At 32.3% G+C, this 16,826-nt stretch overlaps 4 protein-coding genes across 4 annotated transcripts; 1 reads left to right on the top strand and 3 right to left on the bottom strand.

Moving 5' to 3' along the window:
- Positions 1-351: 351 nt before the first annotated feature.
- Positions 352-3,687, bottom strand: Rab2 (RAS oncogene family member Rab2). The gene is made up of 4 exons (XM_074242817.1): positions 3,337-3,687; positions 2,711-2,850; positions 2,104-2,460; positions 352-2,006 (listed from the first exon to the last, which is right to left on the bottom strand). Exons 1-4 carry the CDS (start codon positions 3,380-3,382, stop codon positions 1,905-1,907), a joined length of 645 nt encoding a protein of 214 aa, XP_074098918.1. The 5' UTR covers positions 3,383-3,687; the 3' UTR covers positions 352-1,904.
- Positions 3,688-4,325: 638 nt separating this feature from the next.
- Positions 4,326-7,800, bottom strand: LOC141527649 (uncharacterized). Its single transcript, XM_074243219.1, has 2 exons — positions 4,955-7,800; positions 4,326-4,854 (listed from the first exon to the last, which is right to left on the bottom strand). The coding sequence occupies exons 1-2, from the start codon at positions 7,798-7,800 to the stop codon at positions 4,692-4,694; spliced, it is 3,009 nt and encodes a 1,002-aa protein (XP_074099320.1). The 3' UTR covers positions 4,326-4,691.
- Positions 7,801-12,149: 4,349 nt separating this feature from the next.
- On the top strand, positions 12,150-14,308 carry LOC141527220 (methyltransferase-like protein 25B). Its single transcript, XM_074242576.1, has 6 exons — positions 12,150-12,267; positions 12,636-12,745; positions 12,829-13,072; positions 13,151-13,602; positions 13,685-13,948; positions 14,016-14,308. The coding sequence occupies exons 1-6, from the start codon at positions 12,163-12,165 to the stop codon at positions 14,284-14,286; spliced, it is 1,446 nt and encodes a 481-aa protein (XP_074098677.1). The 5' UTR covers positions 12,150-12,162; the 3' UTR covers positions 14,287-14,308.
- Positions 14,309-14,726: 418 nt separating this feature from the next.
- LOC141527728 (tyrosine-protein phosphatase non-receptor type 9-like) lies at positions 14,727-16,817 on the bottom strand. Its single transcript, XM_074243355.1, has one exon. It carries the CDS (start codon positions 16,798-16,800, stop codon positions 15,901-15,903), a length of 900 nt encoding a protein of 299 aa, XP_074099456.1. The 5' UTR covers positions 16,801-16,817; the 3' UTR covers positions 14,727-15,900.
- Positions 16,818-16,826: the final 9 nt, after the last annotated feature.

The following is a 16,826-nucleotide window of genomic DNA, read 5'->3' as shown; positions in this document are numbered from 1 at the left end:
ATATATATATATACATATATACATATATATATCCGCATATGTGGACGGTAATGACTACTGCAACGCGTCATGTGTCACTCTTTTTTTAAATTGGTGTCGTTGTAGTCGATTTTGAAATTTTAATTTTTTGGCGGTAATTATGGCATTTATTTTAAACTTTTAAAAATTATTAAAAATAATTTTGCAGATATTTAACAAATTTTTGGAATTTATTTAAAAAATAAACTAGCAATAATATATAAATTAGTGGAAGAAAAAATTTACATTCAAAAATTTTTTAAATTAAAAAATTTATAAATTCATGTCAAAAAAAAAAAAAAAAAAAAAGAAATAAATTGACAAAAAAAAAAATATTTTCATTATTCTTGATATACATATTTATTAAATTAATGTACATTAAATATATATATAAGCATATATCAAATACCAAGTTTATTTTTAATTAAATTTAAAGTAATTGTCTTAATAAAAGCTTTCGTTAAAATTTAACTCCCATTATTTAAAAAATTTTTTTTTAATTTCTCATCATATCCACCATTACGTTTTTTGTACCTATAAGTCTTAATTTAAAAATTAAACTCCAAAGGAAACATATAGATATTACATTAATAATAATAATAATCATATGTAATGAATTAATTAATTAATATTATTAATTTCCCATAGATATATATGATATTAATTATTTTGACTAGTCTTAAAAGCAAATACAATCAAACAATGTGCGTATGTTAATTCCAATCAGCACATTTTAACATTTAATCATCATTTGTCATATATATTTATTTATATTTATATACTTGCAGTTATTTATAGTATAATGATATCTTTTAATCAATCAACTTGAGTTATTAATTAATTACTTGATATCCTTACCGTAAAAAATAAACATTTTTTAAAAGTTTAAAAAAAAATTGATTACATAAAAAAAAACTACCAAAACTCTGCGTTTTAATAAAAGTGTTACATACTTAAATTAGGCTTTTCTTTTTGAGCAGAGTTTTAATATCCAAATAGTCAAAAGATCATAATTCACAATTATTTAAATACATCTTACATACACATGAACTTTTAGTGTCATTCCTGCTCATTAAACATTTACTCTGTTTATTTAATATTTATATTTTTTTTTAAACATCAAGTTATAAAGTGAAAACTAAGTAGATGCTTTTATGCAAATATATTTATTTAATTGTTTATTACTATATTTTTTTTTTTGTATAACACAAATCATTCTGGTGTAACAAATTTATGCAACACGTAATCTGATTAATTGAACGAAGCGTTGAGCTCGCGTTATGTTATGAGTGTTATTTTTTTTTACCATTAATATAACATAATTATTAATGGTTAATTATATGATATATAGATTTTATAGTAATAATTTTACAATTGATTGCAAGTTATGTACAAAACAAATCCCGGAAAAAATGTTAAAGTTATAAAAAATTCATATTATTTCATTGAAATTATTATTTGATAAAAAGTATAATCCAGATATCACGGAGTTTCAATCTGGGATGATATTCAGTGTCATATTGTCCTTTCCGTGTAGATATTATAATTTTTATTTTACAATAATTTCAATGAAATAATATAAATTTTTTAAAACTTAAAAATTTTTCCGGGTCAATTTTTTCCGATTACCGTACAAAACAGTGGAAAAAATTTTCACTAATATTTATGAAAATTAAGGAATAATTTGTGATGAAATTACCTGAGGGTTTATAAAAACAATAATTGTAGAAATAGAAATTAAGTGGGTGATTCTTTGATCAATAATTAGCATTTATATAATAATATTTGTATTAATGTTAATTAAGATTGAAGAGCAGGAATGAGACTTTTTATGTATTTGTTTAGATAGAGGGATAATTTATTGGTGGACAGGTGGCTCTTATTCCCTAGCAACAACCACCGCCTGGTGCATTACCTTGACCGCCGGTTCCTGATAGACCTCCAGGGTTGGTCGGGGAATGCTGTGGTCCAATTTTTATTCCGTTAGCCTGATAAGTAATGAATACAATTATTGTCAATCAGTTTCATTATTAAATTAAACGGAGCAATGGAAATTGATAATCGATAAATTAAATAAAGTAAAACCTCATTGTTGATGTCAAAGACACCCTCCTGTATTTTTTCGTAAATCTCTTTGGCCGTATTTATGAAAGCCTCTTCGACATTAGCGGCTGTCTTGGCACTGGTTTCCATAAAAACTAATCCGTGCTCACGGGCAAACGCCTCACCCTCTTCTCGGCGGACTTCTCTCCGGGCGTCGAGGTCGCTTTTGTTGCCGATCAGCATTATCACCATATTGGAATTCGAATGCTGTCTCGCGTCTTCCAACCAGGTTGTTAGATGATTGAAGGTCTCACGGCGTGTGATGTCGTATACTAACAATGCACCAGCTGCTCCGCGGTAGTATGATCTTGTTATTGAACGGAAAGCTTCTTGTCCTGCCTGTTTATTTTTAAGTTAAAAATTTTTTTTTTGACTTGAAAAACTTTATTTTTATTAAAAAAAAATTTATTTTTAATATTAATTATTTTAATAGACTTAAAAAATTTTTTAATGAAAAATTATTATTATAAAATTTTTAATAAAAATTAAAATCAATAATAAAAAAATATAATCAAAATTTTTTAAAAATTATTATTAAAAAAATTGTCATAAAATTTTTAATATTAAATATTAAAAAAAAAATAATTACCGTATCCCAAATTTGTAATTTAATCTGTTTGCCATCAATAGTAATCATACGAGCTCCAAATTCAACTCCAATTGTCAAGTCATGGACTGGCTGGAAACGTTTGTCAGTGAATTGTAACAAAAGACATGATTTACCAACTCCTGTAACATGAACCAAAATAAAAACATAGATAATTTTTGAACAAACAAATAAAGCCCTCCTCTAAATATCTGTAACATGAATTTTTATTTTCAATTAAAAAATAAAATCTAAATATAAAAAGATTGCTACGCTCTAATGACAATAGACAATAGTGTGAGTCATAAACAAATTTTTTGTAACTGTATCAATATTTATGCTAATGATTTGACGAAGCAAACAAAAAAGATGTTAGTATTTAAAACCATAACAATTTGAAAAATAAAATATTATTTTTAATGAATACCACGGTAATGAACAACTACTGTAATTCATATAGAGAAAAATAAAATATCCTCAAAGAAAGTTTTTAATACGTAAGCCCTGATGAAAACATAGCTGTCACACCAGGCGTAAAAGCAACTTAAGAAAATCTATCAACCATTTTATGTTTACGATAAATAACGGATTACATATTTTTTTGGTTTATATAAATAATAAATAATTACCTGTATCGCCGATTATAATATACTTGAACAAATACGCGTACGCCATGGTTTGTTATTTAAATATTTATTTTTTAAACGCACGATCCTTTAATCGTGTAAAGATTTATGTACTTTTTTTTTCGACACTACAATAGATTACACTTTTTATTCTTTTATCTTTCTTTCTTGGGTCGTGACGTCATTCAATTGCTTCGGGCACTGTCGGCGATTATCGGTAATGTTTAAAGGTCTCGATACATTCACAGAATTTAATTTAAATAATTAACCAAATAAAATTTACAAAGTAATTTATTAAAAAAACTTTTTTAAAATTATTTTAGAATAATTAACTTACTGTCAATTTAATTAATATTAATTTTATAATGATTTAAAATTATTCATTATAAATAAATTTTTCGGTGTTAAAAGACCTTTACCGCAACTGCGCAAGTCGGAGAGTGAAGGCTGTATTGCAGCAGCTGTTGCGTTACCAACACAAAGAATATTTTTAATCAGCTGTCAGAAAGTTTTTAAAATAAGTTGGTCACAGTGTTAATTTAAAGGATTATTTTTCGTTATTTTTGGGGTTTGAAGTCAGCTGACAGCTGTCAATTTTTTCAGTTCTTTTAAAAAATCAATTACAGTCATAAAAATGTTTTTAAAAATTTTTTAATACTAAAGTATTAATTAAAATGGAACAAAAAAATATTTTTTTTAAATTACATTTAAAATTTTTTTTTATAATTTAATAATTTAATTGCTATAAAATTATGTGAAAAAAAATTCCAGTCGAGCATGATAGGAAAAAAGAATAATTTAAATAATACTGAAGTTAGCACACATCTGTCAATTTTCATAAAATTTTGAAATAAAAATTTTTTCCAAGTTATTTAATTTTCATAAAAGTCGAAAAAATTGACAAATGCCTGTTAATTTTCATATACTTAATTAATTTATATGAAAAAATAGCTTTATTTTGTAAAAAAAAAAAAAAAATATCGTATAAAATCGTTAAAGCGTATATACATATTTAATAATTAAAATAAGTATTAATAATAATAATAATAATTAATAGAAATGAAAAATATCTACATAAGTAAAGAGGAATAGAGACTGGGACATTAAATGGCGTGGTGTGTTAATCGCCTTTCCATTCAATTACAGATACTTGGTAATATTATTTAAAAATATCGCGGATAATAAAATGTCGAATAGACATTGACAAGCTCTCATTGTACTCGAATGGCTAAATAAATGAATCCGGTGAGTTAAACATGTGTCTCAATTACTATTCAATGGCCATTCAACGTCAGTTGTCAAGATAAATAAATTATTATGTATCTTTTACACGCTATTTCAGATTATGCAAATCGAAATCAAGATGTAAAAGACGAATCGTCAATAGACTCGGGACTTTCAGAATTGCTTTCAGCAGCATCTACGAACGCCGAAGACAAATCTCCGGACAGCTTGCTGACTGCCTGGGTGCTGACATCGTACATGAATATTTCTTTATCTCCTTTGCTTTGATTTTTCGGCCTGGAAGAAAAAAAAAAAAAAAAAATTAATTAGCCAATTAAACTAAAGATCCAAATCAAGCATGAAGCGCACTAAGAGGAACTAATTGAATAAATCTTACGTCGTTACCAATAAGATGACCGACTGCTTCTGGGGCTCGGTCTGGCTTTCTTGTTCCAGCCACTTCTTGTAGTTTTCCGCGGTAGGTTTTCTAATCAACTGCTTCAAGGTGTCGCCAGCCAAAAATTTAGCAGGCATGGGCTCGCTTATTTTCTTCCCGAATCTCTGTTCTTCGTCGCGAAAGTTATAGTCAACTGGAGCGAGAACGACGACACTCGAAATTTTCCGGTCCTTCAATTCCGGAACGTCGGGGATCGGAAAAGACGCTCCGCTTACTTTCAATGGCAAGTACCGATTGTACTGGGTGTTATCATCACCAGAAGCAACGACGTTTACCGGTTTGAGATGAGTAGCGTCATCTCGTATGTGCTGATCTGCAATAGCCTGGCCTTGTGCCGTATTGGGGTCGAAGTGTACTACTTTCATTTCCACACCTCCGGGCTTCAGTGTAGCCTGTTCAACTTTGGTGGTGGTTGTCATCGCCTTGTTAGGTTTTATCACGACACTGTTGTTATTATTATTATTATTATTATTATTATAACTATTTTTATTATTTTTATTATTACTGCTGTTTCCATCATCAATAATCTTGGGTTTTTTTGCGATCGACGGAATCGGCGCGCTGGCAGACACAGCAGCACCACCTCCGGCACCGTAGAAATTGGCGAGAGCCTCAGGCGGCAAATTCTCAATCGGGATATCTCCGACCTTGTCGTAATCAAGAACTTGAATATCCGCGTTTCCCAAGATTCCAGAACTTAACAACTGATCTCTAATATCGTCCGGCACTTCATCCGGCAAATTCGCAATGTTCTGCTGGATTTTCGCCTCGTTTTTAGGGCTGGGTGTCGTTGTAGGAGCTGCTGTCGTGGGCTGAGTCATGGTCGTTGTGGACGTAGGTGAGGGCGTAGAGGAAGCTGCAGCAAATCTTGGAATTGAGGGTCCGAGCGAGTTTTCGGTTTTTGGCAGAGGAGTCGCAAAGATTTTCTGCTTAGGATCTTTGACGATCGGCTGGCCCCAGATGGACTGGTACTGAGACGAAGACTGCTGGGACTGGATGTTTTGACCAAAATTGAATCCATCCTTTTGACTTTGATTCGGGAACTTTGGAGCCGGGGTTTGGCTGTTTGTCTTGGGAACGTAACCGCTGGTGTGACTCAACAGTGCTTGCTTTTGAATAGTTATTGCGGTAGGTTGTTGGCGAGTTGAAAAGCTGTTTTGAGTTGTCGGAGAGTACTGCGTTGGATGGACTTGTTGTGGATTGGGCGGAAACGGCCCAGGATGAAGAGGATTTTCTCTGATTGCATAGTGCTGTTCTAATTTTGGCACGGCTCTCAAAATTTCTGATTGTTTTTCTTGTTGCTGTTGCTGCTGTTGAATTTGCTGTTGTTGTTGTCGTAATTGCTGTTGATGCTGCTGAACTCTATTGTAATTAACTTGCTGTTGATTAAACTCTCTAATTTTAGTCTCCTGCTGTTTGAGCCTCTGCTGCTCAAGCTGTTGTCTTTGTCGTTCTTGGAACTGTTGCTCTTGCTGTCTTTGCTGCTCCTGCTGCCTTTGCTGCTCCTGCTGCCTTTGCTGCTCCTGCTGTCTCTGCTGTTCCTGCTGCCTCTGAAGTTCTTGCTGCCGAAAGTGGTCCCTTTGTTTAAGCTCATGATACTTCTTATCCTGTTCCTGTTTGTAAATCAACTGGTGCTGATTTTGTTGCTGCTGGTACCTCTGCTGCGACTGCAATTGCTCGTTATTGGAGTAACTCTGTCCAGCAGAAAAGTGGGGCTGATTTTGCAAGTGTAAACTCTGATGTGAAACAGATACAGCCGGTGGGAAGCCCGGTTGTTGTGGATGATTTATTCTGATACCGTGTGCTGGAGAGCCGAACGATTGAAAAGTAAATCGCTGCTGAACTTCCGGCAGGCCTTGAATAGTAATAGCCGGTCTTTGTTGCTGGCGTTGCACGTTAATTAGCGGCGGTGATTGGAATTGAGGCTGCGAGAAATTCGGTGGGAGTTGTTGCTGTTGATGTTGGGAAAACGAAGTTATTCTCTGCTGAGGAAATGTTACTTGAGACTGCGGCAACCGATGATTGGATTGAATCGCCGAAAACTGACCGATCGGCCTTTTATTAGGCGAAATCGCCGGTGAAGGAGAAAACGAATTTAAATACAACTGGGGGTGAGCATTCGGATTGTCCCTATCACTTCTCTTGTTATGATTATTGGGCGGGAGTTTATCAGAACCGAAGGTTATCTTGATCCCACTGCCGTCAGAGTGGTAAACTTCGCTGTCGGGCCTGATTATAGCCCTCAGAGTCGTCGACGGCTCGCTCAGCAGCGGACTCTGAGTGACGTACTCAGTTTTTTCGGTCAACTGATTGTCGGACTTTATTTCTTCGTGGTCTTCGTGGGGCGTCAAAGCGGGTACTGGTTTCTCGTAGACAACTTTGGACTTGCCGTTCCCCTGGTCTTTCTTCTCGTACTTTACGTAAAACACCTGTATGGGCTCCTTGATGGGCTTGGTCGCTGGCAACACCGGCAGAGGAGAGGTCGGCAAGGATTCGTTTGATTCCTTTATGATTATCTCGATAATCGGCTCCGGGTCTGAGCCGTACGAGCCTGGAGCGTGACCCAGTGTTTCGTCGTGGTAAAAATCGTCGTCACTCTTGGAGCTCGCCAAAGGGTTGTAAAGCGGGTCGCGTTGGGAGTACTGGACTATCGGCTCCATTTGCACCGCATATGGTGGTGGTCTGCCTCCCCTTCGCGTGAAGTACACTTGTTGCCGTTTTCCACGGTTCTTGTCTTCGGCCCCGACCGTCGTGATCGCAACAACGACCATGATCCCGATCACCATCTAAAAATTCGTATAATTATTTGTTGTAAGTCTATGACCTAATATTTTGAAAGTAAATCGCAAAAAGAAGATATCCTTGATGAGAAACTCATTACTCGGTACTCGATTACTTCTATGTGTTTAATAGAATGTTGTACTGATGTAAAAAATAGCTTTTCGATGTAATGCAAGTGTACCGAATATGGAGAAACCGAGTTAGAAACGATTCTATTGGTCTTACGTTAAGTCGTGTCAAGAATTTATTAAATAAGTTTCTTTTAAACGTTTCTAATGTGTATTATCGTATTACCATTACTGTTATTGTCTCTTTGTTTTTTTTTTTTAGTTTCTAATCAAGAATATATTCCGGTAATTATTTTAGTTAGGAAAATCTTTAGTTAAAACATGAAAATAATTACCACTGAGAGTCGCATGTTGTTAAACAATAAGATCACTGAATAGAGATAAAAAAAAAAAAAAAAAAAAAAAAACTAACTCAATTTATCACAACTAAAATTGAACATTAAAAAACCATATTAGATGTACCGGTACGCGTTTTTTGGAGGATGTCGAGCGAGACAAGCGGCGTGAAGGAACTGAGGACTGAGAAGTGATCGGTCTACTGAGTCCACTTCTCCCTGGTCTGGTATAATTCTTCCCACTACTATCGTGTGTCCGATGCTTCCTCTCTAATATTGCAGACGTCTCGCGATACCTTTCTCTGGTTAGTGAATGATATTATCACTGTTTTTTCTTCCTTCCTTTATTCACCTCGCATTACACTGCCTTTAGTTGTTCTATGTGTTGGTTGTTTATTAAAAGTTTGTACTTATGATCCAACTTATTAAAATGTACATTCTTTATTAGTTAAGAAAGAACGCTAGATTACATTACGCATTACACCTTACACTTTACACATTAGATTACAGATTACGGATTATAGGCCAGTGTTGTAATTTTAAAAAAGATGATTTAGAAATTTTTTTATTTTAATTTTATATACGCTTTTACACTTTGTCCATAGGTGTTAGCAGTAGAGAGGATGATTTATCTTGAGATGGGAAAAGTATTACCGTGTTTTAACCTCAGACCGATCTCAGATAGGATGTCACTTTCGATTTATTTATTATTTAGTTTTATTGTAATTGTAATTTGTTTTGTTAGAGGTTTAGATTGACGGTGTGTAGTAAATAGAGTTTAAAGTTAATCGTGGCTTGCTGATAGATTTATTTGGAGAGAAGCTTAAAATAATATTTTAATTTTAAATTTACTTTCTATTTGACAATAAGTGTGTATATTGTTTGGGAAAAACGTGTGGTCAAGTATCATTGAAATAATGATGAGGATGAGAATATATATGTATGTATAAATATACGCTTATAGTGTATATATATATATATGTATACGCTGCAGGCGGGTGACCTCAGGAGAGAGTACATACTTTCCAGTCCAGGAAGAGTCGTTTACAAGAAATACCGATTGCCTGAGGGTGTGATTCGTATCCTACCGTGCCGAAATTTTGACTTTTATTTTTTTAAAATTATTATTAAGTACACACGCTTTTAAATATTTTCTTTTTAAATATTTAGGCTCTATGAAACAAAAATTAATTTATGCAACTTTTCTTTTATTGAAAATACTTTCTCGTCCCATCTTTCAAATTAACATTTAAATTTTATTTTTATTTTTGTCATTCGCCGACAAAAATTCCAATAATTTTTTAGATATGTCTTTTTTTTTTAATTTATCTGGTCTCGGTCATTTTTCATTGAGTATTATTATTATTATTATTATTATTATTATTATTATTGATATTGAAAAGTAAGAAATTAGTTAATTTAATCAAATTTTGATTGCTTAACTTTTAAATTAAAATTCTCGCTCAAAAATCAAAAATTATGATAGCAGACTTGAATTTTCACCCAGTCACATAACTATCAACTTTTAAATTTATTGTAAATAATAATATTATTATTTTGTATCATATAAGGTAAATAATAAATAGGACGATAAGATCTGACAAAAAGGTGGAAAGTTAATGAAATAAATAAAGCAAAAAAACGAAAATAAATGGGCAATAAAAATCCGAAAGTATTTAAAAATAAAGATTAAAAGATAGTCTGATATAATTGTGATTTAAACTAGTCTATAATTAAGTGTGCGTTAGTTTAAAGGTAAAGTGGATATGACTAACACTGAGGTTTTCATGTAGAGCTAATACAAGTGTAGCCCGTATAGTAATTTTCTTCACCTCTCACCCGTACCGTACGGCTAATTGTACGATTAAACAATTCAAAAATAACAGTTATGAAGGCAGAGAGGCCTCTGAGAAAAAAAAAAAAAAAAAAAAAAAAAAAAAAAAACTATCAATTAAATTAAAGTAGTACGTTCGAGTGCTGTAATTTACTTTTTAATTTTGTTTTCTAAACACAGTAATGCCACAAGTAACCAATTCAAATATTTTATTTATGGTAATTTAATTGCTTGATAATTATTATTAGATATGATTGAGATGAGTAACGAGGTTCGAATCGAAAGGTAAAGGTGAAATTTATTTGAGTTTTTTGGTATGTCCGATGTCCGAGCCCGATCTCGACACAGACAGATTAATATATGAATAAAATATGAAGATGAAGGCGATATCATTATATTACATTATTATATATTAAGAGAAAATGAATGAATGATCATGATTCACAGTGAAATGTGTGTTTAAAAAATTGAGGTATTTTTTCGTGTGGAATTTGAGCGTCACCGTTTTATAGAATGACTTTTATTTGTATTTGTGCGCTATTCGCTTTTACTTGTGAAGATTATGAAGGCTGTGAAGGCCGCTGGCTGGATGGCTTCTTCTTATAGTACCAGTACTACTTAACATAGGTACATATACAGCCGTAATATAATATTAAACCGACATTGAGTGTGTGGACTGTGGATGAGCATTTGGCGAACGTTCAAACACGATAGGGATTGAAGACGCGCGGCCTACTTGGTTTGCATAAACTTTCACTTATGCTGGCGTAAGAGATCCAAATATTCATTTCCCATCTCAAATGTAAGGATGATAATGAAACTATTTTTTTTTTTAATTAGACATATAAAAGCGGTATGTTGTATATGCTGGATAGTGGATGAGATAATTTTGAAATTATAACTTTGTGTTAAGTAATTATATCAAATTTATCTTTCTGGTGTTTATTTTTAAGTCGGAAGACTAATAAGAGCAATTTAAATTAATGTCTAAACAAAAATTATATCGTTAAAAATTCATTTATCTTTCAAATTTTTACTTTTACTCTCTACTGACGCTGAGAAAAAATTTTTTTTTGAATTTTTTATCAAAGAATTTATCAATTTATCTCTCGGATTTTTTTTAACTGTGGGAAAAATTTTTTTTCAATCAAAAATCTCGATAAAATTTAAACTTTTTATTGGAGTAATAAAAATTTTATTTATAAATAAAATTTTGGGTATTTTTATTTTTAAAAATGAAAGTAAATAGATTAATTATAAACTTTCAGGTTATTTTGTAAGTTTAACTCACTGGAATGTGATGTGTTAATGAAAAAAGTAAAAATTAATTAAACTCAAGATTTAATTATTGGATCATGTATGAATTTGTAGGAGGCATGCTGCATTTATACACTAAACGAGGATAACGTAACTGGTGAAGAGTGAAAGTGTTGCAAAGTAGAACGCAGAAACTGTACTACGTTTCATCATTAATCAATAAAGTAGACGAGTTTCATAGGTTCTGTAAATATTTTATTAACTCATTAAACAATTAAGAATAAAGATTAAAATTTTTAATATCCTTTCTGTGGGATTTATTCCACTCGATCAACCAAACATTTACATTTTTAATCAAGATTGATCAATTATTCCTATTGAACTTCTTTATTACAAATAATTGCAATTTTTGCGCTATTCCTTTGAGTAAATATATTTTTAAAACGTCGATAATGTAAGAGAAAACAGGTTTAAGTTAAATAAAAAATATGCTCATCCGTATGAAAGACATTCACAACGATTTACTTTATATACTTTCACTGGTGATAAGTCATTAAAAAAACAAGTCACAGATTGTACTACATATAATGTCTGAATAAGATCGGCTAATAATTCAAATTAAATATTAATTTTACGTATCACCCGCGAATTATAATTACCATCTAATTGGATCGAGGAAGAAAAATTCGCTGAATATATTTATTTATTATTACTACACTTCTGAGAATTTTTTATTTGCGTGTTTAACTAATTTAAATAAATTTTTACAATAAGAAAACCGAAAAAGAAATTTGAATGTTTGCGGGATTCAGTAATGGCAGTATGAAGACTATACACGTGTTTAGCCGCCATGTCTGGTATTTTACCCAAGTAATGATTATGTGCACGTGTGAAGTTTGTTTAGGAGTGAAAAGGGTAGTGGATAATATTTTTGAAATTCATAAAATTCACGGCTGGATTCTCGACGCTTACATCATTGTAAGTTCAATAATATTTTTCATTATTTATTATCTAAAATAATTAAATTAAATCTTTGGAGTTTCGTCCAAGTGTGATAAACAGGTTCTATTTGTTTATGCAAGCTGGCGACAGCAGCGCGAGGGCGGTTTAATTACCAACCATAAATAGCGCCGCGGCAATTTTTAAAATTATCATCAACGTTAGTCTAGGAAATGAAAGTTTACACATATATAATACCTCCACATAATTTTTATATTTAATAGATAAGTTATACTTAATCCAACGGTTGTCTTTATGTAATCAGATATTAACTGGTTAGAATATATAGAATATTTAATCTAAAGTTGTTTCATTTGTAATTACAATGTTTGATGTCTAATATTCAGGACTTTTATCAAGATGATTTGTGGTCGAAGTTGCCGAGCTCGTGGAGAAATTTTTTCAAAACCATTTCTATACAAGAGTTGGGCTCGTGGATGCTCGATGAGCCTCAAAGGTGTGATGTCGATTATTATTATTATTATTATTATTATTATTATATACTTTATAGAGATAAAAGTTAATTGGAAATTTTTACAGTAAGAAAGTATGGCCGCTATCATTGATTGCATTAAAGCAATCGATAAAATTACTGACGATTGATCGCAATCCTATCAGCGATGCTGTAACTAAATTTGTGTGTTCTGGCGCCCAATGGAATTATCGTAAGCTAGAAAATTCGGATTTTAAAATTCAAAAAAATGAATTAGCTTGCAAACACAAGAATTTATTTATCAAGCATATAAAAATTAAAAAAAGATATGAAATTGATAAATTTTCCGAGGTAATTATTGTAAATTAATAATTACCTTATTTTTAGTAAAATTATGCGCTAAATATTTATTTTTTTTTTTTTTATTAGATTTGTGCAAAATGTTGTTATTTAGCGAATTGCAAGTGCATTGTCGATACTGGAGCAGGAATGGGACATTTGGCGCGGCAATTGTCCTATAAGTACAATTTATCTGTAGTATGTGTCGAGCAAACAAAGGAGCTGTCTGATTTGGCGAAAAAGTATGACGCTGAATATTTGATAACGATAAAAAAACATTTGCCGGATTTTGATTCACGCTCGTCGTATCATTTGTGCGCAAAACTCTGTCAAGAGGACTCGAGTAATGAAAGTTTGATTGTAAATATTAATGAGATTTTTGAAAGTACTTTTGGAAGGAAGTCTATTGAAGAAGGCTTTGGGTTCATCGGGCTACATCCTTGTGGCGATCTAGCAGTTACGCTGTTGAAGCTTTATGTTAAGCAGCCAAATGTTAAATTCATCACTATTGTAGGGTGTTGTTATATGAAATTGACGACTAGGTAAGTAAAGAATTGCCGGTGATTTTTTAAAGGGATCGTTTTAGTTGTAGACTGATTCAGAATATTTTTTTCTGTACATTAGCGGAGAAAGAAATTCATTGGGTTATCCATTGAGTAATTATTTGAGAAGTAAAAGCAATAATTACCTAAGTTATGCGGCATTAGAAGTAGCCTGTCATGCAGTAGAAAATTATTGTGATAAAATGAAAACTGGTGATTATAATAATTTGAAAGTACACGCTTATCGAGGTATGTTGGAGATGTTATTGATTAAAAAAGCCGGTTTAATAATGCGTCATGGCCGTGTAAATAGTGTTAAAGTCAATGAACATATGACATTTCAAAGGTAAGTTTAATAATATTTTTTTTTTTTTATGGTAAAATAATAAAATAATAAAATATTATGTTTTTAGGTATTGTGAATTAGCGGCTGCTAAATTTGATGATGATAAAAAAATACTCGAAAGTGATTACGACTCCGAGGAAGTTAGAAAGCACTTGGATAGATGGCAGGAGGTTGTGGCTTTCGAGGCTCTACGGATGATGTTGGCGCCATTAGTTGAAACTGCTGTTCTCTTGGACAGATTCCTGTTCCTTTCTGAACATCATTTGAAACCGCTACTCAGAGCCGAGTTCGACCCAAGAAAATCTCCTCGTAATTTTGTACTAGTATCAATTAAATGAAATAAAGTTTTAATTTTTATCAAAATAAATAATGTTTATAGTTAACTTCCGATTATCCGGATAGATCATATTTTATTCTGTTTTTGTGATATTGTCGAATTTTGCGTTAATCATTTTTTTTTTAGAGTAGTAAAATCGACAAAGTAAATAGATTTTATTTGAATGCATGGCATTCGGATATGCGGAGTTTTACTGTAGTAGTGATATAATTTATTCATAAATTATTCTTCATATTGTTCGTGATAAAAGATAATTAAAAAATTAATCTGATAAATCAAGACAAAATTAACAGCGTAAAAATTACAGTTGATTTGAGTTTGATAAATATATTGTCTTGATGATTATTTTCGATATTGTTATCGAAAGGATATTGAGAGATAACAGCAATTACATTTAATTTTATTATGTATAAACATACATAATTTTCTTTACTAATAGCTTTTCGAACTCTGAATCAAAATTCTGAACAGATAACAAAGGAATATAGGATATTAAGTTTATCTAATACTTCCGATTAAATAGGGGGCAAAATGATTTAATGTGATTTAAGTATAATAAGGGCGTTATATTTAAAAACAACGCCTAGTAGCCGTTGGAAAAATTCGAATCAAGTAGCAACAAGTTATTTTCCTTATTTAAAATTATGTAAGTCTTTGAAATATACATAAAAATAATTACCAGACTAGGAAATAATATCATATGTACCCAACACGTCCTCCATATTAATTATTATAGACATGTAGATAAAATACTATTTACAGTCTAGCTTTTATAGTTTATTGATGTCTAAATAATACGTCGGGCTTTACCAAAGCAATTATAACAGTTACGAATTTCACGTAATGGATGTTTTTTTATTTAAATTAGCATACTATATCCTTTGATCAAATTTGATTGGCGCATACCAAAGGATATCTTTCGATAGGTATAAACATGGAATGACGCCTTATGTCTAGACATAATCTAGACAGAATCCTTGACTGATAGTTAATAATAATTAACCAGACAGCCATATACTTAAATAAATTAACGAATAGCTGTTGTATAAATTAACATAAAAAATCCAAAGATAGAATCTGATTGGTTCGCGCCAAACGATTTTTTCGGTAGGTATAAACAACTAACTTGGCCTTGTCTAGTAGGCTGGGAATCCCTGAAAACTATTTCTATCGGACGCATCATACTATGTCTATTTTTATATCACCTAGATGCAAGAAAGTAATCAAACGTTCAATTGCTATCTTACAGCACTATGATTAAATAGATTGGAGATTAATAGCGATTTATTTGGGCAACTCACTTGCTACCTAATGCTTTGTGACAAGGTGCCGCAGGTTAAGAGTGCATGTGTAAATTGTCACCCCAGAATACAAAACCCGCTCATTTATTTTATGTTTTTGCGGTCGCTACTTTATTCCCAATTAAATTTTAAGTACCAAATTTAATTCCAAAATTCAGAGCTGTAATTCAGTACTTGAAAGGTGAGTGATAAGGACATAGATTAAAATAAAGTAGAGTATTCACACAGAATATACTTTATTTAATGCTAGCTGCCTAGATAAACATTTTGAATACTGTATAACAAACAAAACTAGATATAACACAATATTTAGACTAAAGGCTATCAGCAACTAACTTAGTATATATCACGACGATTAAGTAGCAGAAGACATAGTATTTAGGCAAGTACAAACAATTATGCCTTTGCTTACGCAGATTACGCAGTACCGACGAAAGGCCAATGGTTGCTCTTTCGTCGTATTGAGACAAACTGATGTCAATAGCGCAAAAAGCCCCAGTACGATTTAAACCGGCACTGCAGTGAACCACCATAGGAGGAACGTTTATACACTTGCTGTCCAAATCGGCCATTAATTGAGCCTTTCTGACCGAGAGAACGAAGTCCAGAAAGTTTGAAGGATCTTGAGGAAGGCCGTAGCAGGGCCAGTCGTTGTAGGCGAAATGCTTGATGTCTAGCGAAGCTCCAGTGTCATTTTTTACTCGTAGGCTGGTCACTACGTGGTGACGGAAGTACTTGATTTTCAGAGTTTTGATGGTGAATTTGCCATGGACCACTTTTCTCCACTTTTTGGGGCTCCAGTACGGGTAACAAGCTTCGTGTCCCTCTTCTACTAGTCTGGTCAGCATGACGATTACCCGGACTTGATTAGTGAATATCATCTTCCAGAAATCTTGGGTTGTCTCTTGGAGTGGCGCCTGGGTGCACAGGAATCTTCCCTTAACGTTCCAACCGTCGACATGGTTGGCATTAATAAAGTCGCTTCCTCCGTCTTCTGTAGGGAGGATCACCCGATTATGGTCGAAGACGAATGTGTTCCAGTATCGGCATTTTGACCAGTTTTCATGCTTGAATACTTCACTGCAGGGGGAGGAAACATATTCTCCCAATATTTCACGGTGTTCTTGTTTCAATATGTCAGCCACGTTAGATTTTTCAATCATATGTTCGCAGTTTTTAACGAAGGAATTTTGTTTAGTTAATTTCGCGCCCATTTTTTCAGAGTTAGGCTTTCAGGTTA

The sequence above is a fragment of the Cotesia typhae genome, unplaced genomic scaffold, assembly GCF_013202065.1.
Source record: "Cotesia typhae breed Kobodo isofemale line unplaced genomic scaffold, CoteBio_Ctyphae contig_4, whole genome shotgun sequence".
Classification (NCBI taxonomy): Eukaryota; Metazoa; Arthropoda; class Insecta; order Hymenoptera; family Braconidae; genus Cotesia; species Cotesia typhae.
This window is presented reverse-complemented; position numbering and strand designations above follow the sequence as displayed.

What these genes read in the sequence shown, in the direction of transcription:
- Rab2 (XM_074242817.1), bottom strand. Translation starts at nt 3,382, where the DNA reads ATGGCGTACGCGTATTTGTTCAAGTATATTATAATCGGCGATACAG. An exon ending in AATTACAAATTTGGGATACG is followed by an intron (nt 2,461 to 2,710) that starts GTAATTATTTTT and finishes AAAAATAAACAG; the next exon opens with GCAGGACAAGAAGCTTTCCG. An exon ending in TCTTTGACATCAACAATGAG is followed by an intron (nt 2,007 to 2,103) that starts GTTTTACTTTAT and finishes ATTACTTATCAG; the next exon opens with GCTAACGGAATAAAAATTGG.
- LOC141527728 (XM_074243355.1), bottom strand. Translation starts at nt 16,800, where the DNA reads ATGGGCGCGAAATTAACTAAACAAAATTCCTTCGTTAAAAACTGCGAA.
- LOC141527220 (XM_074242576.1), top strand. Translation starts at nt 12,163, where the DNA reads ATGATTATGTGCACGTGTGAAGTTTGTTTAGGAGTGAAAAGGGTAGTG. An exon ending in AAATTGATAAATTTTCCGAG is followed by an intron (nt 13,073 to 13,150) that starts GTAATTATTGTA and finishes TTTTTTTATTAG; the next exon opens with ATTTGTGCAAAATGTTGTTA. An exon ending in GAACATATGACATTTCAAAG is followed by an intron (nt 13,949 to 14,015) that starts GTAAGTTTAATA and finishes TTATGTTTTTAG; the next exon opens with GTATTGTGAATTAGCGGCTG.
- LOC141527649 (XM_074243219.1), bottom strand. Translation starts at nt 7,800, where the DNA reads ATGGTGATCGGGATCATGGTCGTTGTTGCGATCACGACGGTCGGGGCC. An exon ending in GTCATCTTATTGGTAACGAC is followed by an intron (nt 4,855 to 4,954) that starts GTAAGATTTATT and finishes TTTTTCTTCCAG; the next exon opens with GCCGAAAAATCAAAGCAAAG.